General features: G+C 52.1%; 5 protein-coding genes across 5 annotated transcripts, besides 4 other annotated features; 3 read left to right on the top strand and 2 right to left on the bottom strand.

Annotated features, from left to right (window-relative positions):
- Positions 1 to 582: 582 nt before the first annotated feature.
- Positions 583 to 2,079, top strand: ACLA_076190 (glycosyltransferase family 31 protein; the record flags this gene model as incomplete). Its single annotated transcript, XM_001276004.1, has 2 exons — positions 583 to 1,647; positions 1,744 to 2,079. The coding sequence occupies 2 exons, from the start codon at positions 583 to 585 to the stop codon at positions 2,077 to 2,079; spliced, it is 1,401 nt and encodes a 466-aa protein (XP_001276005.1).
- Positions 1,661 to 1,694: a microsatellite.
- Positions 2,080 to 2,691: 612 nt separating the features above from the next.
- On the top strand, positions 2,692 to 3,648 carry ACLA_076180 (metallophosphatase domain-containing protein; the record flags this gene model as incomplete). Its single annotated transcript, XM_001276003.1, has 1 exon — positions 2,692 to 3,648. One exon carries the CDS (start codon positions 2,692 to 2,694, stop codon positions 3,646 to 3,648), a length of 957 nt encoding a protein of 318 aa, XP_001276004.1.
- A 1,805-nt stretch (positions 3,649 to 5,453) lies between these two features.
- ACLA_076170 (uncharacterized protein) lies at positions 5,454 to 6,970 on the bottom strand (the record flags this gene model as incomplete). The annotated part of the gene is made up of 2 exons (XM_001276002.1): positions 5,454 to 6,634; positions 6,685 to 6,970. The coding sequence occupies 2 exons, from the start codon at positions 6,968 to 6,970 to the stop codon at positions 5,454 to 5,456; spliced, it is 1,467 nt and encodes a 488-aa protein (XP_001276003.1).
- Positions 6,971 to 7,373: 403 nt separating this feature from the next.
- ACLA_076160 (putative AAA family ATPase) lies at positions 7,374 to 14,684 on the top strand (the record flags this gene model as incomplete). The annotated part of the gene is made up of 7 exons (XM_001276001.1): positions 7,374 to 8,844; positions 8,899 to 10,332; positions 10,385 to 10,721; positions 10,773 to 11,518; positions 11,577 to 12,476; positions 12,529 to 13,293; positions 13,360 to 14,684. 7 exons carry the CDS (start codon positions 7,374 to 7,376, stop codon positions 14,682 to 14,684), a joined length of 6,978 nt encoding a protein of 2,325 aa, XP_001276002.1.
- A 1,046-nt stretch (positions 14,685 to 15,730) lies between these two features.
- Positions 15,731 to 19,424, bottom strand: amdX (putative C2H2 transcription factor (AmdX); the record flags this gene model as incomplete). Its single annotated transcript, XM_001276000.1, has 3 exons — positions 15,731 to 15,816; positions 15,876 to 19,280; positions 19,346 to 19,424. 3 exons carry the CDS (start codon positions 19,422 to 19,424, stop codon positions 15,731 to 15,733), a joined length of 3,570 nt encoding a protein of 1,189 aa, XP_001276001.1.
- A 907-nt stretch (positions 19,425 to 20,331) lies between these two features.
- Positions 20,332 to 20,353: a microsatellite.
- A 157-nt stretch (positions 20,354 to 20,510) lies between these two features.
- Positions 20,511 to 20,558: a microsatellite.
- Positions 20,512 to 20,558: a microsatellite.
- Positions 20,559 to 23,363: the final 2,805 nt, after the last annotated feature.

Genomic DNA, 23,363 nt, shown 5'->3' with positions numbered 1-23,363 from the left:
TATCTCTCCTCTGATTCTTCTAAGGTCTAACTATCTTCTAACTATAGTTACTAACCTATACTACACCGGGTTCAACTCCGTTTGTGGCGTTTGAAGGATGAATCGGTCGAATCAGAACTGATCAACTCTAAGACAAGAACACTCTTTTCTTCTTTCTTTACTTCTTAGTGCTCACTGCTCACAGCCTCCCAGCCTCATAGCGATGGCAATGGATGATGAACTCCGTCCTCCATACAAGAGTTCAAGCCTATGTTTAGGAAGCGCTACCACTTAACAGTCTAAGACAGACGACAGTGCTTATGCAATATGGATATTATTTCGAGATTGTCTCAATTCTCTCTCTATCACATTCACATATACTATTAACTACATAATCTGTCAGTCCACTGGCGGGGTCCTTCCCTTTATCCTTTACCCTTAAACCCCCCGACTCTTCCTCCGTCGATTTAGCTGACCTTCTTCCCCCACCCCCCCCAGTGTCAAATTCGGACTGCTCATAAATCCCATTCTTCCTCATCTTCTCATGTTCTCAACTTCCCTGGACTTCGCTCAGAGAGAGCGGTTTCCACGGTCGCCTTCAACATGAAGCCCTTAGAAACTCGGCTGACCCCGGAATTCCGCCGGGTGGCCGCCATGATGCTGGCCGCTGTGCTGTTTTTCTTTACCCTGGTGGTGTTATACCAGGTCATGCCGGTCTCCTGGAGCGTTTCGTTGCATGAGATGACCGGCAAGTCCGTCGTGAGCACCCAGAGCTGTAGTAGTCCTCCGAGCAATCATTCCGCTGCGTCCGCCTCCACCTCCACCCTTCCGTTTATCGATGATTTCTTGCATCCCGACCGGCGCTGTCAGGCGCTGCCGGATCCCGGCAACATGCTCTTTATTGTGAAAACCGGCGCGACCGAAATCTACGAGAAACTCCCCACGCAGCTGCTGACCACCCTCGGATGTTCGCGCGATTTCATCATCTTTTCCGATCTGCAGGAGCAGATCGGTCCCTACACCATCCACGATGCGTTGGCGGATTTCAACGCCTCCATGAAAGCCACCCATCCCGAGTTCGAGCTATATCGCCAGCAGCAGGAGTATCAGCGCGGAGGTCTCGATATCGCGACCCTGAAGCATGACGGGCAGGCGGCCTGGAAGCTGGACAAGTACAAGTTCCTGCACGTGGTGGAGAAGACGTGGGCCCAGCGACCGAATGTGGATTGGTATGTGTTCATCGAGAGCGACACATACGTGGTGTGGACGAACCTGCTGCTCTGGTTGAAGCAGCTGTCGCCGCGCGACCGGCTGTACATGGGCTCGGCCGCGTTCCTCGGTAGCCAAGGGTTCGGGCACGGAGGCAGCGGATATATCATCTCCAAGGCGCTGATGGAGAAGTTTGTCGGTCAGAACCCGGGCATGGCCAGTCGGTACGACGAGGTGTTTTCCGACGTCTGCTGTGGAGATTTCGTGCTGGGCAAGACCCTGACGGAAGAGCTCAACATCAAGATCCAGAATTTCTGGCCCCAGGTGAATGGCGAGAAGCCGGTGACGCTGGAGTTTGGCTCCCGCCAGTGGTGCCAGCCGGTCGTCACGATGCATCATGTGATGCCGCGCGAGCGCAGTGCCATTTTCGATTTCGAACAGGCCCGGGATGATGTCACGGTAGGTTATGCTCCTCTCTCTCTCTCTCTCTCCCCCTCTTTCTTTCTGGTCGGATCCCCTGACGCGGATGTTAATGCTAAATGCTCACGCTCGCAGAAACCGCTTCTGTTCCGCGAATTATCCGAATTGTCCTTCCCACCGGGCAAGATGCGAGTCCAGGAGGACGACTGGGATAACCTGGCCAACAAGAAGGTGGATCTGCCCCAGCCATCGATGGAGACCTGTCGCGACCAATGTCTCCAGAGCTCGGACTGCTTCCAATGGCGGTTCAGCGGGGACGAGTGCCATGTGCTCACCGAGGCCTTCAAACTGGGGACGAAGAAGCTGCCAGAGAACACGCGACGGTGGTTCTCGGGGTGGAACGTGCGGAAGATCCAGGACTGGCGCGACACGCATCCCTGTGACAAACCGGCGTGGGAAAAGGCGCATTGATATGGATTTGGTTGATATCTGGGTGGCGGGATGTACATAGGCGTTTGGATGTATAATTATGATGAATAATGCACATTGGATATATCTGCATATTGCGTTGCTGATCTTTATTTAACTGAGGACTGCTTGGTTCAACTAGACGTTCGCCATTGATCTGGTATCTATATCCAGTGCTTAGGCATGTCGCATCCACAGATTCCGCACAGGCTATTCGCAGGCCCGTCTTGAAAATGAGGGTTCGTAAGTAAGAATCTAGACTCTGGAACACTGGCCACGAAAATTGTCTGTCTTACCGTTCCTTGGCATCGAGTAGTGTCAACTAACTACGGAGTATATGATTGTTATTTGAGACATTCCAGGCGGCTGCAGGATATATGATCCCAGGTGGTTGACGAGCCATCAGAGAATTCAAACTATCCAGGTAAAATTAGCCTTTATCTTCACTGCGACTATATACGATTCTATTTCCATGGAAGATAGTCAACCACGTGGTGTTCCAGCACGACGTTCATGTCCATCCCAAACATTGACGTTGACATTGACATTGACATCAGGATGAGCATTCAATCCAATCCAATCCACCTCCAACGACACACCACAATCAGCTCCAAAATGGCCCTCGGGACAGCATCACCATTAGATAGCCTCCTGCACCGCCCAGAGCAGGAAAGCCTCTGGAACCGTCTTCTCAACTCCCCCCTCACCACCATCGCAACACTCCTCTACAACCATTTCGCTCAGAAACCAGTCTCCAACCATTATGAGCCCCCCATACGGCTGGTCTGCATCTCCGACACACACAACACAACCCCCGCCCTCCCAGACGGTGACCTCCTCATCCACGCCGGCGACCTGACGCAATCTGGCACCCGGGCCGAACTCGACGCCCAGATCGCCTGGCTCGACGAGCAGCCTCATCGCTACAAGCTCGTGATTGCCGGCAACCACGAGCTCTGCCTCGACCCGTCCCAGCCAGCCTACGACCCCACGGCCCTGGACTGGAAATCGCTCATCTACCTCCACGCGTCCTCCATGCAGCTCAGCTTCGGGTCCCGCCGCGTGAACGTCTTCGGCGCGCCCTACACCCCCCGCCACGGGAACTGGGCCTTCCAGTACCCGCGGAGCGACGACTTTTGGAATACCGTGGAGATGGAGATTCCAGACCACGACGGGGCCATGGACATGGACATGGATGTGAACGTGCTGATCACGCATGGGCCGCCACGCGGCCATCTGGATCTCGGGCGCGGCTGTGCGTCTCTCCGCGCGTGCCTGTGGCGGCTGCCTCCCCTGCGGCGACCGGCTGTGCATGTCTTTGGGCATGTTCACGGGGGGTATGGCGTGGAGAGGGCGCGGTGGGACGGGCTGCAGCGGGCGTATGAGGGCGTGGTGGATGGGAGGGCGAAGTGGGTGAATTTCGTGCTGGTGGGATGGTATGCGGTGAGGCGGATGTTGGGGTTGGGGGGTATAGGTTCAGGTTCAGGAAGGGAGACGGTGATGGTGAATGGGGCTGCGGTTGGGGGTGTGCGGGATGAGAAGAGACGGGGTGCGATATGTGTTGATATTTGAGGATGTAGTATCTAGTATCTTTATACTGTGATGCTGAAGGGGTTGTAGCTAAGGGGGATATATGAATTGATGTTGCTACTTTTAATGCCAACTCTTTTGCGAGATGCTCATGCTTGATCACTCGGAAGGGAGTCTCGGTTTCGGGATCGATGGCCACGACAACGACACCCCCGTGGCTCCGAGCCAGCCCACCAACATCGGCTGCAGCACCTTGACACCCGTAACGGTGGGGAATATTGAACCCCCGACCTGGCCCAGGACGAAAATTGAAGGTTTTCTCGTTAGCTCGATCCTAGACAGGGGACGGACGGTACATACCCAGTGCAGAGGAACGGATCTCAGCCGAGAAGAGGTTGGATGCGACAGAGATATCATCACGAACCATCAGTAACAGGACCATAGGAGGGTATGATGAACTCACCGTGGCAAAGAATGGTGCCGTATCTGGGGATTGTCATTAGCCTTGCCTTTCAATCTGTGGAGTGGTCTACACTACTGCGACTAGATTGGTGTCGATATCGTAAGCTGGCTTGCCGGATATAGGGGATCAAGGACCCATTTCCTCAACGAGAGAATATATATATTTAACCCATCTATTGTTGCTCTGTAATCTCTGGAGACTCATATACTGATATAACAGCGATGTTGCCAGTTGGCGGCCAACCGGGAGGACATAAGGCCAACACTCTAACACTGCTTTAGGCAGGTGGCCCAATGAGGTAAACCAGCCAGCTCTTCCCATCACCCATTGTACATCATCTCATCTCTCGTTCTCATCTATTATCATCATCATCACTATCACTACAGAAGCTCAGAGCACTGGCAGAGATTCATAGTTCAGGCCAGTAATACTCTCCAACATCAATCGCCTTCTTCAACGCCGGATCGACCCTGACATAACCCCCCTGGTCCAACTCTGGGGATTTTCATATCCCGAACACCTGGCTCCCCTCTTCACTCAAGTGCGTGTAGTCATCCGAATTGAGGTTATGCGTATACGCATTCTCCGGCCCGAGGTTGAGATACCTCGTACTCGCCTCATTTAGATCGATATACTTTGACGCCGGACTTCTTCGCTGCATCAATGGTAGCTGCGCGCTGACCCGCCAAGCTCAGGACGATGGTGGGATGACCCGTCACAGGACTTCGCTGTGAAAGCGGGGTCTCGAGATCGGCGTCGCGCCTGCACCGCGAGCCTCGGCGACGGAATCCTCCAGGTTAGCCGTGTAATGAGCGATGGAGATATATGCGGCGGGTTTCTGGTCGTTATGGCGGAACTGGATGGCCACGTAGGGACGGTTGCGGTCCTTGTACTCGGCTACCTTGCTGAGGATGGTACTCCAGTTGCCGCCGGCGCGGAAGCTGACAGCCGTGGTGCCGTTGTGGCTGTTGTGCTGTCGCCGGCGAGGAGGAAGAAGGGAGGCTTGGCTGAGCCGCCGGGTGTTGGTAGGGCGTAGAGGGGGAGGATGAAGGGGAGAAGTAAGTGAAGACGCATTTTGATGGTTGGTTATTTTGTATAAGAATGTTCATTTGATGGCTAGGTCATGGGTTGAAGACTTTATACATCTCAGTTCAGAGTACAGCTCGGGCAGTCAAGTACTAATGTGCCACAATTCCACCAACAGGAGAAATTTCAGGGGTGCTTAGAGTCTTGTCCTCTGAGGAGTGATGCATCGAACATATGATTCCCCGAATGACCAGCATAATGAAGACAGATACTCAATAATCGTCATTCTTCACGGAGACCAATACTCCGAATGACAGAAACCAGAGATAACGTGGCAAATGCTCTACAGATCACCAAATCAGTACCGGCAACGTCCACAGTACCCGCAGTCAGACGCAGAGCATGCCGTGTAGTCTTTGGATGACCCCTCTGAATCACTCTGCCACTCATCATCAAACCTCCCCCAATTTGATTCAATGTCCCGCTCCGAGCTTGCCTCTTCCGCTTCCTCGTCTAGGAGATTTGCACTTTCCTCATCTTGCATGGCCCATCGATCCTTGAGGTGACCGGGTAGAACGCGAGGAACGTTATCCTCCACCTCGCGCAGTTCAAGAATGGCACTCTCAGCTTCATGAAAAATCTCGAATCGTCCATCAGGGTGACCCAGAGCAAAACTGGTGAGCATTCGCAGCAATGACGCGTACCGAAGGAGATTATCTTCTTGCTCCTCTTCCCACTTGTTCACTCTTGCGCGAGTGTCTAGGATCTCTATCTCCTCAAACAAACCGGAACGGTGAAAGGCAAGAACAAAGTTGGGAGTCTGTGAAATCCACAAACGGGGCAGCTCCTGTTCTAAGAAGTCGGTTCCCTTTCGAAAAATGCTTCGCGTTTTCAAGTCAAACACCGCCGCTTGAGGAACCACTTGCCCTCGTTTATGCACCGTGAGGCTTTCCTTCGAGACGGGGGAGCGCTCGCTGACCGTGGTACTTTGCAAAGCGGCGATAACGTCCCTACCGACATCGCTCTCCCCGGCCTTGCTCTTCGCGGCAACGGTCAACCCTTTGGGGGCCAAATCAGGAAGATAACCGTCACTTTCAAACCGAACGAGGCAACTCAATCCGGCAAACTTATATTTGATGAGGCGCTGGTGTGACTCAGACCCTTTCACATCCCAGTCCCAACTGGTGTATGCTTCAGGGAATGTATGACCAAACCCTCGAACGTCAGGAATAGTCTCTGTTGGCTGGTTTACTCTGCGGAGAAAGAACACCGTAGACCCAACCACTTCCACAAAAATCCTGTATTTCGCGTTCAGATCAACGTTCCGCGCAAACCGGAGGAGGTTGCCCAAGGTGCTTCCGCATCCGACAATGTCGATGGACTTGCTCTGGAAGTCAGGGGTTTGAGCAAGGATGGCCTCGACTGCTGGCTGCATTGGGTGTGAGGAATATCGAGCGGCATTTTGGTCCCGGAAGTACTGTCCCTGGTCTTCCTGGAGCTTGACAGGTTCTGGGAGAGGTGCCCACGCAGGGGGCATACCTGCTCTGTATGTCAGCTTGTTAAGTGTGAGGGTGAGCATTCCAACTTACCGGGGACCAAGATCGTAGGAACTGTCGAATTGAGCCAATTGTAAGAGGCTACCAACTGACAATCCTCAATGTGTGCTTTCTCATTGCCAGGTTTGGCCTGCGGTTCTATGGCAAGGTCGGGTCTCCCAACCGTGGCAAGGAGAGGACCCAACACAGGAGATGGGGGCCGAGGGATAGCGTCACTCTTCCTTCTCCATGGCATACCAGGTACACTAGATCCGAGCCCACCTCTCTGGTGTCCTCTGCGGTTGAAAGAGGTGTTAGTATTGCGTTTCCAAGTCGACATTGTGGGTGGGATGTTTCACTAGCTCCGCGCGCCGCACATTGTCTGCTGCAAGTCAGAACAGTCTTATATGCGCCTTCTACAGCACTGACCATTCTGGCCCATTCGGTGATAGCTCCAGCCTGTAGCTGCTGCTCCGGGTTCTTGCCGCTCGTGGCGCAGATCTTGTTTGGTTCGGACTACGTGGTTGTCAACGAGAGGGGCCAGAACAACAAGGCTGGCAGTTGAACCCTGCAAGGAGCTTATCGCTTTGCTTTGTCCAAGAGAGCTCTCTTTCAAAGTGTTTCCATTACTGAATCGATATCCTTTATCCCTGGCCGTTTTGACTCCTCCTTCTGCTAATACTCTTCCTCTTCCTTATACAGGTTATTCTCTGCCGAAGTACCACACACCCCCGCTCGCAAAAATGGCGCAGTCTCGCTCAGCACGTCTTGAAAAGTTCTTTACCCTCGTTCTTCGAGGGAAGCAACAAGTGGAAACTGTGGAGAAGGCGAAACTGCTTATAGAAGCCATTCTGATTCAGAACGATCACGCAAAATGTGTTGAGCGCATCATCGCCAGCCCAGAAGCTCGCAGTGCGCTCCAAACAGGACTCCGTTTTGATATCACCCCGACCTTCCTCAACCAGCATACAGCCGTACTCATCCAATACCTGGCGGACCCAGCCGTCAAGCCGTTGTGCAATGGCCAATTCTTGCAGGACTTGTTGACCCTGCTTGTGGAGCCACCGACCTTGTGGAATGCATTATTGCAGGCGTATCTTGATCAGCAGCTGGATGCCAGAGCCACCCATGCTTTCGCATGGTTGCTGGCTGAGATTCTTCTGCTCCCACCTTCGAGCAAAATCAATGTAACAGAGGATGCGAGGAGGATTGACAGTGTTGGGTCCCTCTTGCAATCTCCAGACTTGAATGTCCGGACCCTGGGATACAAAATCAGACATGTCCTACAGGTCACGTCCGCCAACTTGGGACCTGTAGATTCTAACGGCAGCAACCCCGGCGGACGGCACGATAACGACTTTGACGACTTTCGAAAGATCGCAATCTATCCCACCTCCGACGAATTCTTGTCTACGGTCAAGCCATTCTATCGTTGTGCATCAGAAATCACTGACTTGCCTGCTGAAAGCCGCATTTCAGCCCACCTAGATAACCAGTTTCGTCTCCTGCGTGAGGATATGCTCTCTGAAATTCGTGAGGAGTTCCAGACTGCTCGAGGTAAGAAGACACGCCGTAGAGGTGGTACCTTGCTCCAGAAGCTATCCCTTGTCCGAATCCTCCATGGAGAAGACGATCGTCGCCTCCGTCCTTGTACGCTGGCCATTACCTGTAGATCCGGGTTGGAGGCCATAGTTCAACATTCGGGCCAGGACCGTAAAAAGTTTCTCGACGACCAACAGAACCATCTTCGCCATAGGTCATTTGGCTGCCTGCTTCGCAACGGGGAAATCATTGCATTTGCTACTCTTGAGCGAAATGTTAGTGAACTTTTGAAAGACCCCCCGGTGATTGTACTCCAGATTATTGGGGAAGACGCTTTGACAAAGACTTTGCTCTCTTTCAAACTGTACGGTGACATTCAATTTCTTCTGGTTGATGCACCATTATTTGCCTACGAACCTATCCTGCGGCGTCTTCAGGATAAAACGAGCCTCCCCTTGTCGGAGGATTTGCTCCTTCATCGGCAGGGACAGCCGGCGAGCCAGTCAGACCTCGTTCCTCATCACGTTGTGGAGAGTCTCCGCAAGCTTGAGGGCAATCTCGATGTACAAAAGATCATTCAAACGGAGAAGCATGTCCAACTAGACCGGTCACAGCTGGACTCCCTAATAGCTGGCTTGACTCAGAGGGTGAGTTTGATTCAAGGCCCACCAGGTAAGTGCAGTCAGCCTTCTGAGACGAGTGTGCCAGAGACTGATGATATTACAGGGACTGGTAAATCCTTCATTGGTGCTCTTTTAGCCAAGGTGTTCCATGATCAGACCAAGGAGATGTTGCTGGTTTTGTGCTATACCAACCATGCATTGGATCAGTTCTTGGAAGATCTACTAGACATTGGCATTCCTTCTTCAGATATTGTGCGCTTGGGCTCCAAATCCACCTCTCGAACATCTTCAATGACTCTCCGGAATCAAAGAGTGGCCTACCGTCACTCGAGGTCCACTTGGGGCGTGATTGACAACTTGAACCGCGAGGCCGACGACCTCAAACAGTGCATCTCGGCAGCGTTTGCAACATATCATTCTCTCACGAACACAACAACCATTCTTGAGCACTTGGAGTTTGAGGACCCGGAATTCTTTGAAGCCTTTCAGCCACCCTTACAGGAAGAAGGAATGACTCTAGTTGGCAGGAATAACAGATCGGTTGACTCTTCATATCTCCTTGATTTATGGGCAAGGGGGAATGACCATGGCCTCCAGAACCTTGAGCACCTGTCAGAGAAAGCTCGGAAAGTGTGGGACATGAGTTCTTCGGAGCGACAATCGAGCCTTCGGGCGTGGGAGGAAGTTTTAGTCAGAGAACAGGTTGGGGACTTGCAGCAGTTGATGCAGCGTCTGGATACATGCCAACAAAAGCTGGATCAAGCCTGGAACGAGAAAACACGTAGCATTTTTCAATCGAAACGTATCATTGGCTGCACCACAACTGCAGCCGCAATGTATGCTTCAGACATCGCGATGGTCTCACCTGGCATCGTGCTTCTCGAGGAAGCAGGCGAGATTCTGGAGTCACATGTACTCACAGCAATGGGCCCCCAGACCAAGCAACTCGTCTTGATCGGCGATCATCAGCAGCTCCGACCCAAGATCAACATGTACGCCTTGTCGGTTGAGATAGGGGAAGGATATGACCTCAATAGATCTCTGTTTGAGCGTCTCGTTGTGTCAGGTTACCCGCACACCACCCTTGCCAAACAGCATCGCATGTGTCCTGAGATATCGAGACTGGTCAAACATCTCACGTACCCGGATCTGCAAGACGATACAAAGACCTTGAACCGTCCTCACCCGCGCGGTCTCCAGGACCGGGTGGTTTTCATCAACCATAACCAGCCAGAGACAATTTTTCAGGGCATCTCGGACCGCCGTGACGAGACCAACAAGGGTAGTAAGCAGAACTTATTCGAGGCAAAGATGGTTCTGAAGATTGTCCGGTACCTGGGTCAGCAGGGATACGGAACGGATAAGTTGGTCGTTCTTACACCATATCTCGGTCAACTACACCTTTTGCGAAAGCTGCTCCTCAAGGAGGCAGATCCGGTTCTCAATGACCTTGATTCTTATGACCTGGTGAGAGCAGGCCTGTTGTCCAAAGCAAGCGCTCAGCATACCAAGCGGCCAATACGTCTATCGACTATAGGTGAGGCATCTGAGACTCTTAACAATACTATCAAGCTAATGCGAGCCGGAAGACAATTACCAGGGTGAAGAGAGCGAGATTGTGATTGCCACACTCACGCGCAGCAACGACAACGGCGACATAGGGTTCATGGCAGCTCCCCAACGTCTGAATGTGCTGTTGTCGCGTGCGCGCAACGTCTTGATTCTGATTGGAAACGCAACCACATTTGTCAAAAGCCGCAAAGGAAGAGATGTGTGGACCCCGTTTATCGACCATCTGAACGCAAATAAACATTTGTATGACGGGTTGCCCGTGCGGTGCGAGCAACATCCCCAGCATACGGCCAGCCCCTGCACGCCGGAGGACTTCGACAGCCTGTGCCCGGAAGGTGGATGCCAATTGCCATGGTAATAACCTCTCACTCTGTTCCTGTAGTTTTGTTGGCTGACCGAAAACAGTGGCGCTAAACTCAGCTGCGGAATCCACGAATGCCCTCAAAAGTGCCACCAACTGTCCGACCATTCCAAGATGAAATGCCATAAAATAATCAAGTGGCAATGTTCGCGCAGCCATTGCGTGACTCGACCCTGCTGGCAGATCCAGAAAGTCTGTCAGCTCTGCATTGATGAAGACCGAGAGAAAGAAAGACGGCAAAAAAGAGACATGGAGCTTGAGGCTGAAAGAGCCAGACGGCAGAGAGAACATAAGCTCCAGCTGTCTGAGATGCAAGCCGAGATTAGCCACCTCAGAAGCCTGCAGAAAGATAAATATGACGAAGACGAACGGCGAAAGGTCCTGCAGCAGCATCGGCGGGACCTTGAGAACTTGCGTGCCAACCCAATAAAAACACCGCTAGAATCCAGGAAATACGATCAGGATCCGTCTCAGGAGCCAGTCACACAAGCTGTCACGGCGAAAAAGCGGGAAGTTGTTAGTATATCTAGTAAACAGAGTCGGGAGGCGGACTCACAGAACCAAAAAGCCGACGGGGATTGGTCATCTGCGAGTAACGATTGGGAATATCAAAAGAAGTATGAGGGAGCACGGAGTGACGAGATAGACTCCTTGATGAGCATGATTGGGCTGGAAGATGTGAAGCAAAATATTCTCGGCATCAAAGCAAAAGTCGACACAGCCACAAGGCAGAACATCGATTTGAAAGACGAGCGCTTCGGAACTGTCTTGATAGGTAATCCGGGCACAGGTAAGACTTCACTCGCCAGACTGACACACAGCACGGCTTATGTAGCTTTTTTTCTTAGGAAAAACTACCGTCGCGCGTCTGTATGCAAAATTCTTGTCCGCGGTCGGTGTCATTCCAGGAGATTTGTTTGTTGAAACAACTGGATCGCGGTTAGCCAACAAGGGCGTCTCCGGATGCGAGAAGCAGATCAACGACATCCTCAACAGCGGCGGCGGTGTCTTATTTATAGACGAAGCATACCAACTAGTCCAAAGCCACGGCCAAGGACTGCAGGTTCTCGATTACCTTCTGGCTGAAGTGGAACGGCTTACTGGAAAGATGGTGGTTATCCTTGCAGGATATCGCAGAAATATGGAACAGTTCTTTGCACAGAACCCCGGCCTACCAAGTCGATTTCCCCATGAGCTCAAGTTCAACGACTACGAGGATGCTGAGCTGTGCCGCATTCTGGAATACAGGATCGCGAAGAAGTACAACGGAAGAATGAAGGTCGAGGGTGGAATAGGTGGACTCTACTGTCGAATCGTTGCTCGACGTGTGGGCCATGGACGTGGACATGAAGGTTTTGGAAATGCACGAGCAATTGAGAACGCCTTTTCTCGGATTATAGAGCGCCAGGCAAAGAGGCTTGCCGTTGAGAGGAGAAGCCAGGGCTCTGCGGATGACATGTTGTTCACTCGGGAAGACCTCATTGGGCCTGAGCCCTCGAAGGCTTTACAGAATAGTGCTGCATGGCAGAAGCTACAAACCATGATTGGACTCAATGCCGTCAAGCAAACAGTCCAAGCCCTCATGGACAGCATCCAGTACAACTACCAGCGGGAGTTGGAGGAAAAACCGTTGGTTGAGTTCACCTTAAACCGTGTGTTCTTGGGCTCGCCAGGCACGGGCAAGACAACCGTCGCAAAGCTGTACGGGCAGATACTGGTGGATATTGGGTATCTATCGAATGGCGAAGGTTAGATCTTTCCCTATTTCAGGAAGAATCAGCTGACAATTTTGGATCTTAGTTGTTGTCAAGAACCCTGCAGATTTTGTCGGCGGTGCACTAGGACAATCCGAGCAGAATACCAAGGGCATTTTGGCGTCTACCGTGGGCAAGGTCCTCGTCATTGACGAGGCCTATGGGCTGTACGGTGGCGGAGGCCGCAATACTGGGGCGTCCCAAACGGACCCATACAAGACTGCGGTAGTCGACACTATTGTGGCAGAAGTCCAAAGTGTGCCTGGTGATGACCGCTGCGTTCTGCTGCTAGGCTATCAGGAGCAAATGACAGAGATGTTTCAGAATGTCAACCCAGGGCTAGCACGACGATTCCCCATGGATAGTGCTTTTATTTTTGAAGATTTCACTGACGAAGAGCTGGGACGGATACTTGACCTCAAGCTGAAACAACAAGGCTTTGAGTCAACGGGCCGCGGAAAAAAGGCTGCGCTGGAGGTCCTATCCCGTGCACGCAATCGTCCTCACTTTGGCAATGCGGGCGAGATTGACATCCTATTAAATGCTGCTAAGACTCGGCATCAGCAACGACTATCTTCCTCGGGTAGATCGTCGACCAATTCCCAGCTGGAGCCGCAGGACTTTGACCCGGACTATGACCGCGGTGAGCGGGCAGAGACCAACATTTCTCTGCTGTTCGCGGGTACCGTAGGCAGCGAGAAGATCGTCGAACAACTGGAGGGATATCGGCAGACAGTCCGGAATATGCGGCAGCTAGACATGGATCCTTCTGACCAAATCCCGTTCAATTTCTTGTTCAAAGGGCCACCAGGTAGGGCATTCGCTCTGTCTACTCCGGAAAAGGAGAGCAATCATGGCTAACTTTGCATGTCTCTAGGAACTGGAAAGACCACAACAGCCCGCAAGATCGGCAAGGTGTATTATGACATGGGCCTCCTGTCCTCTGCGGACGTCATTGAAGGATCCGCTACTGACCTTGTAGGACAATATGTCGGCCAGACAGGCCCAAAGACGCAGAGCCTGCTGGAGAAGGCGCTTGGGAAGGTCCTCCTGATCGACGAGGCGTACAGACTGGGCGAAGGACCCTTTGCCAAAGAGGCGATGGATGAGATCGTGGACTGTATCACCAAGCCCAAGTTTTACCAGAAACTGATCATCATACTGGCCGGCTACGACACCGACATCAACGTTCTCATGGCGACGAACCCGGGATTAACAAGCCGTTTTCCCGAGTCGATCGAGTTCCACCCATTAAGCGGCGAGCATTGCCTGAGGCTCTTAACGCAGCTTCTGCAAGGCAGAAAGGCCAAGGCACAGTCCAAATCAACCAGCTTCGACCTCAGCGTACTCGAAGCCCCGCGTGCGGCGTTCAAGGACGAGCTGACGTGCCGTTTCTCATCGCTCGTCCAGACCTCCAACTGGGCCAACGCTCGGGACGTACAGACATTAGCCAAGGCGATCTTCGGACGATGCGTGCGATCCATCACAGGCGGCCGTCTTGCTCTCGAGGAGGCCACTGTCCTCGCGGAGCTGGACAAGATGATATCCGAGAGATCAGGGCGGGAGCAAGCGCAGCACAGCCCCGACAAAACCCTGTGTCTCAGCACCAGCAATCACAACCAACAACTCGCATTCCATCCCCAATCCGCGACTCCGCACAGCACAAAGTCCGCTGTCGTTACGGAACAAGCCCCAGAAACCCCGGACGAGCAGCCAGACACCCCCGCCGAAGTCCCACCCCAGGACGAAGCGGTCATCGCGCGGGACGCCGGCGTCTCCGATGCAGTCTGGACGCAGCTGCAGATAGACCTGCAAGCTGCCGAGGCCAGAGAGAAGGAGTACCAGAACGTTGCGGAACAAGAACAGATGCTGCACAAGACCCTCGAAGAGTCCCAACGGCAGGATAAACAGACCCAACAAGACGAACCCACCGACACAGAGACTGACACGGAGGCAAAGCGCCGGCACGAGCAAGCGCGCATCCAGCGCGAACTCCAGCGGCGCGCGCAAGAAGCCGAGCTTGCGCGACTACGGGCCGAGCGCGAGGCGGCGGAGAAGCAACGACGACAGGAGCAAAAGGCGCAGAAGAAGTTGCGTGAGATGGGGGTGTGTTGTATGGGATATCGGTGGATCAAGCAGGGGGCAGGGTATCGCTGTGCGGCAGGGGGGCATTTTGTTTCCAATCATCAACTGGGGATTTAGATTGTTTTTTTCCACTGATGTATTCTTTCAGACGAAGGATGTCGTTGCAACTTGCAAGACCCTTTCAATGGATAGATATTCTACGGTTACAAGAGGGGAGAAAAGCAAGACCAGTAAAATGAATATCACTAGCATTCGAACCAAATATATACAACAAGTACAATATATATGGACATGGACGCACACCAAATCACTCATCAAACTCATCAATCAAATCATTTAAACTCAGGGCCAGCTCCCCGCCATCGTATCCTCAAGCACTCTTTTCTCTTTCTTTGTCCTTTCTCGGGATCCGGTCGTGGAAACACAAATAGCTTTGAACCTGGGTATCTCAGTTCCTTCACAATTGCCCTCGTAACATCGTGAAAAACCATGGCATGGGGTGTACAAAGATAAAAGAAAATTATAAAAAAAAAGAAAAAAAAAGGAAGAAGCAAAAGAAAAACAAGCAAACAAGTAACAGTGTTATCCGGCCAACAAAAAGCAGCAGCAGCGCAAAGGTACAGTTCTTAGGGATGATTGTGAGACTAAGACACAGCGGGCGTGGAGAGAAAAAGTGCACTTGCATTGGAGCTCGGAGCTCGGAGCTCGGATGTTGCACACCACGTAGAGGGAAGTCATTCGCAGAAGGCGCTGTTACGGGGGGGTATATGGAAGAATATGGAACAGCGGTAGGTGTCGTAGGTAGCATAGCAGGTCAAGGCGAAGTCATTTTATAGAAGAATCCTCGCATCGGTTCATTCGGAAGGTATTGATGGCTTCGGATGCAGAAGACGCCGTGTCGGCCCCATGAAGACCCAGTGGGTACGCTGGTTGCGATGGGATAGGAAAGTTGGAGATTGGTGAGTGGACTGGCTATCACTTTCTTTGTTCCACTGGCTCAAGACAGAGATGACTTGGTGACGCGAAGCCCATTTCCAGGTTCCAGGCTCCAGTGGTATTTCTCGTGATATGCATCATGCCGCAACGGGACTCGGAATTGACTCCAGTGTACCAGATCATCAAACAAAGTTTCCAACGTCAGAAAACGTTCAAGGGAAAATCCCCTAATGAATCCCAATTGCCGAGTTCTCAGCCCGCTCTTTCAGCCGCATGGCTTGTGCCTCGAGAGACCGAGCCATCAGTTTCGTCACTAGTAAAGAAAAAATTAGCCATCGTCGAAGTCAAAGTCAGACGCGCGTGAAAACAAACCTGGCCAGACAGCAGCCCTATCGAGAAGGCTTGCTGTTGCGATCAGAATCTTGCATCCATATCCTCCTTCGACGACACTGGGAAGCCGTTGCAGAACATTCAAGGCCGAGATGGTCGGGTTGGTCTGCACTTCCCGCTGCATCTTGCTTTCGATGCTCGCTAGTATTTCCCGGATCTTCTCCAGAAGCTTGCAATCCTCCTCTTCGAGAAGCATAACGTTCGTCGCATGCGCCAAGTCTACCTCGTCGCGGCCCAGCACACCCAAGTAGGGGCCAACCCGTTCCTGTACGGTCGCGATCCATTCCGCCAGGACTTGCGCACAGTCGAAAGCGCACATGGCGGACTGGATGGGCAATTCTCGGCACGTAAATTCGGCAAAGGTAGTCCCGAGTCGGTCAGACATGGAAATCGAGTCGGCGGCATAGAAAGCAGCCTTGCGCAGGTGTTTCTCGCGTCTAGACTGTCCCGGCCGATACACTCCCATCAACGTTTGCATGGGTTGTTCTTGTGTGGGAGTCTTCGAGATTGCAAGATCTGCAACACCCAGGTCGGCAATCGAGTCGCGGCGGTTGTGCAGCTCACTTGACATCCGGGTGATCGACGGATCAAGCACGTCCGAAGGAATGTCGTCCGAATATGGGAAAGCCTCTGTGCCGCGCGCGAGTTCGTCCGACATGGCAATCCAGTCCCGCTGCCAAAAAGCCTCTCTGCTTCGCCCAAGATTCACGAACAGTCTGACGTAGGCTAGATCTAGCAACGGGATGCTATCGGCGGACAGAGGACCTGCGCCAAAGGGATTGGGCCGTTCTAAACTGTGGATTGGATTGCTGGCCCATGCCGTCTGCCACGCCCTCAAAGCGGGTTCAATATGGGCTTGCATCGCTTCAGTCTCGCGGGACGTCCACTGCCGACCCATGTGGCGCTGACGGGTCTCCCAAATGTAGTTATGAAGAGCGTAAATCAGCACCAGGCAGCCGAAAGTGCTTGGTTTCAAGTCCGCCCCGGCAGAATCCACGGCCGAAACCATGCTGAAGATATTATTTGACGGCGAGGGCGCGTGAGTCTGCTCCCGCTGGCTGGCCGTCAGAAGCGTGGTCAAAGCCGACGAGAATGCCACTCCTTTCTTCGCTGACAAAGGCCCACCCATCTTCTTCCATACCTGAGGCGATTCTGCTGCCCAGAGATCTTCCTCACACGGGAGATCCAGGCGAATCTCCGAATTTGTGAGCGCAGGGGGGTGGTTGTACGACGAGACGAGGAAACTGGAAAGAGTGAAGATGGCGTAGAGGGTTCGCTTGCGTTCTTCAACGATCTTCCAATCCAGCCAGTCCTTCCGTTCCTTGGTCGGTCCAGAAGATGGGATATTCCGGTCATCAGGACTGACAGATGCTCCTCGCGGACTGGATTGGCTACCGAGACCCGCACTCAGATGATCCTGCGAAAGGTCTTTGACATCGATATGATGAGTCAACCCAGCAGCGCGAGCAAGACTAACGAGGGCCGCGCAGTGGGTGCTAGCGATATCCGCAGAGGTCTTATCGCCGCAGGTATGTCCGTAAGTGACATTGAGGAGCATGGCCTGGACCAGCCAAAGTGGAGTGTTGTGCACGGAATTCTCGCGAGCGGGGTTCGACCTGGAGAAGGCAGCGGACATATCCGCTTTCCGGCGCTCCTCCAGGTACAGTTGGATCATCTTCTTCGCGGCCTCGAATAAGTCTTTGGAGGCCGCCATGTCGAATTCGTATAAGGCTCCAATCGCGGCCATGGACAGGATGAGACAACCCCCGCCGCCAGCGACACCGGTGGAACTTAGATTCAGATGACCGCTCGGCGTTCGAAGATTGTTCGTATATTCGGGGGCTTGGAAGTTGAGAGTTGGGATATGAAGGAATGGCTTGTGAGGGTGGTAGTACGTGATGTATGCCGAGATATAACGCTGCATGTCCGGGGTGCTTGGTAATTGGCGGGTGCCGCTGAAGTTGGCGGAACGGGAGAATAAGTCGCGGCAATGCACCATACTGCTTGCTGGCTGGGAGTATTTTCGATGATTGGGACCGGTCGGCGAAGCCATGCTGGCTAGTAATGCCTGTCGTGTGGAGTCTGTAAAGGTATCGGTTGAGGTTGGGGCATTGTGAGTTCGAAGGGCACTGTTCGCGAAAGGCACGTTGAGAGGATTAGGAGATTCACCGTTGGTTGCCATAGAGGATGAAAACATACTCTGCGAATGCCCTGCCAACATGGGCTGACCAACCGATGTCATGGATGGAGGGGTGGCATAGGTCTCAGCAAACGGGTTCTGTGCCATCAGGGACTTGGGGGACACAGTCTCAGGAGGAATGCCTAGATCATTAAACGTCGGGGAGGAATAGTCAACGGCAAAGTGATTAGAAGGAGCCATGGAGTGCGGCGGAAATGGGTTTTGCCAGCCCGAGGAGGAGATTGAATAGCGATGGGCGCCTTCCATCACGGCTTCGCTGATCCCGCTCTGGCTCCCTGTGCTCATGGCGGACGGAGACGACTCATCGATCGCAGAGTCGTTACTCGGGCCGAGCGCCGGCATGGACGGATCAAACCCATTCATCCAATCGAAACTGAACTCGTCCTCCATCATTGGATCCGTGGGAGGATGCATGGGATGGGCGCTATGGATGAACGGGGAAGACGGCGAGTCATTGCCATATGCTTGGGGAGAACCACCAAAGTGGAGTTGAGCTGGATTGATGGTACTCCCGTGGTTCATGAACATGTCTCCCATGCTGAGATCGAAGCTGCCATAGACGGGGGCGGTACGAAGCCCTCCGGAGAAATCCAGGGGTAAACCATGCGTCTCCAGCTTTGGAAGACTACTAGCGATGGGATGACTTGCGCTGTAACCGCGATGGAAATCGATATTTGAACTGACTGATGCAGAGCCAATGCTCGGATGATAAGAATGGCCCGAATGCCCTGCGGCGCCAGCTGATGGGTTGGGATCCGGGGGGACACCCAGACCGGCCGCATCGATGTGGCTGATGGTATTGGCACGAGGGCGCACATTAGTGGAGTTGCTGGCGATGGAATTTTTGCGAACGCGGTTGGCCCCAGCGCCCGCGGCACCTGTGCTCTCTCGCCGCGCGTTTCTTGGACGCGACGACGGCGTTGTGGTCATGTGCAACTTCTGCTGGTGACGAAGGAGAAGATCCCGACGAGCAAAGCAGCGCGAGCAGTCAGGACACTCAAAGGGCTTCTCCTTTGTGTGCGACCGCTCATGGCGCTTCAGATGCTCCAAGCGAGCGAAGGATCGACCACAAGTAGTGCATACATGTGGTCGAGGCTTGTCCGTCTTGGGTGGCGGAATATTCGCATTGGCCACCGGCTGACCGTTGGTGTCGCCCTTCTTGGTGCTTTCCTTATTGGAAGCAGGCGCTGGCAACGGCGTCTGCATTAGATATGGGGACTAGATGATTCGAACGCATGGACAACCAACTTACCAGGCGGATCACCGGGTATCTCACTGATACTTGCGAGGTTCTCTAACTTGGGGCTACTGCCCAGATCTTGACCAACCATGTCGTCCAGTAACATCCCAATCACAGCTCTCTGATAATGGAATGAGGGATGGAAGATGGTAATCTTCTTTCAGCAAATCGGGGTATTTGATTTTTTTTTTGAGGGGGGGGGGGGGGGGAAGGAGGGGGAAATGAATGTCGAGCTTATGCTTCAACACGCGGGAGATGTAGCTCCGACTTGCTTCCGATAACGATGCCTTGTGTCTAGGCGGTGGGTCGATAAGCAGTTCAACACGATGATCGGCTTAACATTGATCACTGCACATGCCGATTCCATCGAGTTAGCACGAGTTCTAGGATAATTAATTGGATTGAATAGCTTCTGCCGATGGATTGCATCAATATGCCCCCTTTAGGTCGGGGGTGTAGGTTGACTGGCTGGTATGGTGGTACAGTTGAGGGGGGACACGAATCAAGCGGCGGGAACACCCACAGCAATATGACAGCAGCTCTGAGAAGCGTGGGAGAGAAAGCGAAGGAGAAAAGAAGGTGAAGTTTAAAAAGAACTGAGGCTTTGTCGTATGGATAAATGGATGACGAGATGTGAGATGGGAGAGGTGGCGAACTGGTGCCTGGGAAAGGATGAAGGTCTCGAACTGTGGATGAGAAGCATCGTTTGTATCAGCAGGGGTTAAGGTTTCGAGGAACCAGGGTAACAAGTAACAGCAACACTCACTGAGCTGGAGATTGACAAAGATGAGATTACTTCATTCAGAGGAAGACTTCTTGGACCGTTCGACTAGCGGATGAGATGGTGGTGGTGGTGGTGGTCTTCTTCTTCTGTCTCTGTTCTTGGTGTTTGTGTTTTTTGGGGGGGTGGTGGATGGGGAGGTCAAGAGGTTATGCAACACAACCGGGGGGAGTGGGCTGAATGGTTGGATAAGCCGGAGATAACCGAATGGGGAATGGAGAGAGAGAGAGAGAGAGAGATAGTGATAAGTGGTGGATTATGGATATTGGATAGCTGCGACTCAATTGCTGATAAGAATGTTGAGTGGGAACAGCTCCATCAGCAAAGAGTAGATGGAGGGAAGATTTGAGAGAATCAAAACAAGGGAGTAGTCGTTCAAGAAGTAATAGAACTGGAAATAATGATAATGATAATAATAATAATCATAACAACAATAATAATAATCGAGAGGTGCGAGGTTTATCTCCAAGCCACAAGTACTCTCCGTAAGCTACAACAGCAGTTAGTGATGAGAGTCTTGACTAGTTTAGGTAGGTCGATAGAAGGTACAGAGAAAAAAAAGGAGGATGGGAGAATGGAATAATTATCTATTATTACTCAAGCGAAGAATGGATACCTTTCCAAATGGGAGCCATCTGTTCTACTACTACGGAGTACTAATAATAAGGTAGTAGTAATAATACCTCTGTCGATACCTCAGAGGAAAGATGAGGATTGTCATCACAACCCATCTTAGTCAGTCCAGGACCTAACCCCAGAACAGGCTGCGACTGTCGCGGGATAAACCACGAAACAACAGACGCCCTTGGTCTCAAGGGTCAGCCAATCCGCGTCATGTAATTGCAGTAAAAGTGGATCTACCCGGCACGCTCACTTCGTTAGTGTGACTCCACCGAGGAAAGCATGGGCCATGACAGGGCCAGAGCCAAGGTGTCGCCCCACTCTTTTCCCCAGTCACGGGGAAAGCTGCGGTATGGAACTGGTACTGTCTGGTGTAACGGTATGTATCATACGTCCTGTCCTCTGTCCTCTGTCACCTCACATCGGAGTATCCGTACCAGGCCAGGTTCCTGGATGTTTCCACTTTGGATGATTATCACCAGAAGCTACCTAGGTACCTACGGAGTAGTTATTTATCGAGATACACACCATTGAATGTTGAAACGAGAAATGCCTCGTACAGAGACAGGACACATTGATTGTGTAAGCTAATCTATAGCGCATGAGGTATTTATTGATTCCCATCACGATCCCCTAAAAAACACAGTCCGTTTTGAGACCATTCGCAATATAGAGATTCATCACCCTGGTACTGTGCACTTTTCTCTGCAGGATTGTCTCTGGTATTTATTATTAGTCTAGGTTGAGTCTACGATCACTACGATGAGACAGACACCTTCCCTGACCAGAACTATCCATCTACTGAGTAGTACTACTACTAACACTACTGAGCATTTGGCAGTTGACTGGCAATCGGCATAGGGCTGGTCAGAAATTATGCAGATTGCCACTTGCAGGCAATAATGAACAGTGGATTATGCATACCCATGGCGTCTTTGATCTGCTATTGGTCCGTCCCCATGTATTATTATATTACACAGTACCTAGTTCAACATCCTCAACAATATCCTTTCTCGTTGTTGAAGCAAGTTTTTTTTTTTTGGTCCTCATTCCTCAAATCATTTTGTCGACTATCTAGTTCTCGTGCCTGAGTAATACTCAATCACATCGAGGCTCAACCAGGGATATTGGTGATAGCTCATATTATTACCGGTGAGTAGGTGTACCGGAATGCACGCTGCACAAGCCACCAAGCAGTAAAGCGCCATTCCTGTAGGATCAATACCTTTTCGGTCGATAGTCGATACCCACCAGTGATGTAACTGGTTACTGGACAATTATCAATGAGACAAGCTTACTGTTCTTTACTTAGTTGTCCTACGGTCCTAAGTCCCAAGTCACTGAGTCACAAACTCACAGTGCCAGTGTCACTGGCTCTCGGGGAGTACTCCGACCTCGTGACCATTGCCTCCCCGCCGTTTCAGACAAAGATCCTCAACCGCTGAACCCGTGGTACTACAAGTACATTCCTATCTACGGATACAGTCATGGCAAATTGGCAACTGGCAACGGCAACAACCAAGAGATCGGATTTCATAGGTAGATAGTCTAACCAAGCTGTCTTTCAATTACTAATTAATCTCGATTAACTCCATTCCGCGGTTAGTTAGGACGTACGGAGGATGAGGTGACTAGGTCCATATTCATTTAACTTATCAATGGCCCAGGAAATGGATCAGAATGGGATCGATTACGGAGTTAGCCCCATCCGCTTAGACCTTGGACTTGGAGGCTTGGACTGGGGGCCCAAGACTCCCAAGATCCCCAATTCGCCAATGTCCATGGATGATGGCTGAAAATGCTCAAGGTGGGTGGCGGAAGGCTCCGCATTATTTGCCTGACTCTTTGACTTTCCCCCCCCCCCAAACCCCACGAAACGAAAAAGAAAAGAAAACGAGGTCAAAACTCAAAAAACGCGGCGCCAAATCCGCCCCAGACTGGCCAACTACTGTTTACTGTCTACTGGAATGGAACCACAACCAGCCAACGCAGAGCCATCGTGGATTTGGAACCAGGAAGGGTGACGGGCAGATGCAGCCAACGAGCGACAGCTTGGCTACCGTGACAAGAAGGCCTTGCGAATGCGATTCTACTTCTAGCTGCTGGAAACCCGGGGGCATTTTCCTCCCCCACGATATCTTTAAGGGGAAGCTATCGACGGCGCACCAAATATTCTTAGGAGCAGGATCGCTCCTTCGGCATTGACGGTCTCTTTTGTATCCGGATTCCGGACTCTGTTTGGGCTTTGGACTTGGGGATCATTTGGTAACCCCCCTATTACTGTCAGCTATTGTCAGCGTCCACCTGTCAATGAGGCTAGAGATCATGGCTTGGTTCTAGTTCAATAGAGATCCCTTTCCCTGGCTTCTCATCTTCCTGGCTCTTCCTTTCCGTCCACAGCATGGGGATAACCGACTACCCCAGACTTGCTGAAGACTTGGCAAAACATGGCTCGAGTCCTGACTCCTGACTCTGTCGTACTCCATCGATGCATCCAACATTCTTTGGCATGAACTCCCTTCTGGATTATTCGATCCAACAGAGTGTGGTGGTTCATCCAAGATGCTGATTGGCGCCTGTCTCTTGATCCAGACAGTGTAACTCCATACAAACGTTCCGATGGCCCCA

The sequence above is a fragment of the Aspergillus clavatus genome, genomic scaffold (assembly GCF_000002715.2).
Source record: "Aspergillus clavatus NRRL 1 1099423829791 genomic scaffold, whole genome shotgun sequence".
Taxonomy (NCBI): Eukaryota; Fungi; Ascomycota; class Eurotiomycetes; order Eurotiales; family Aspergillaceae; genus Aspergillus; species Aspergillus clavatus.
The sequence above is the reverse complement of the archived record's forward strand: the minus strand, read 5'-3'. Positions and strand labels throughout refer to the sequence as shown.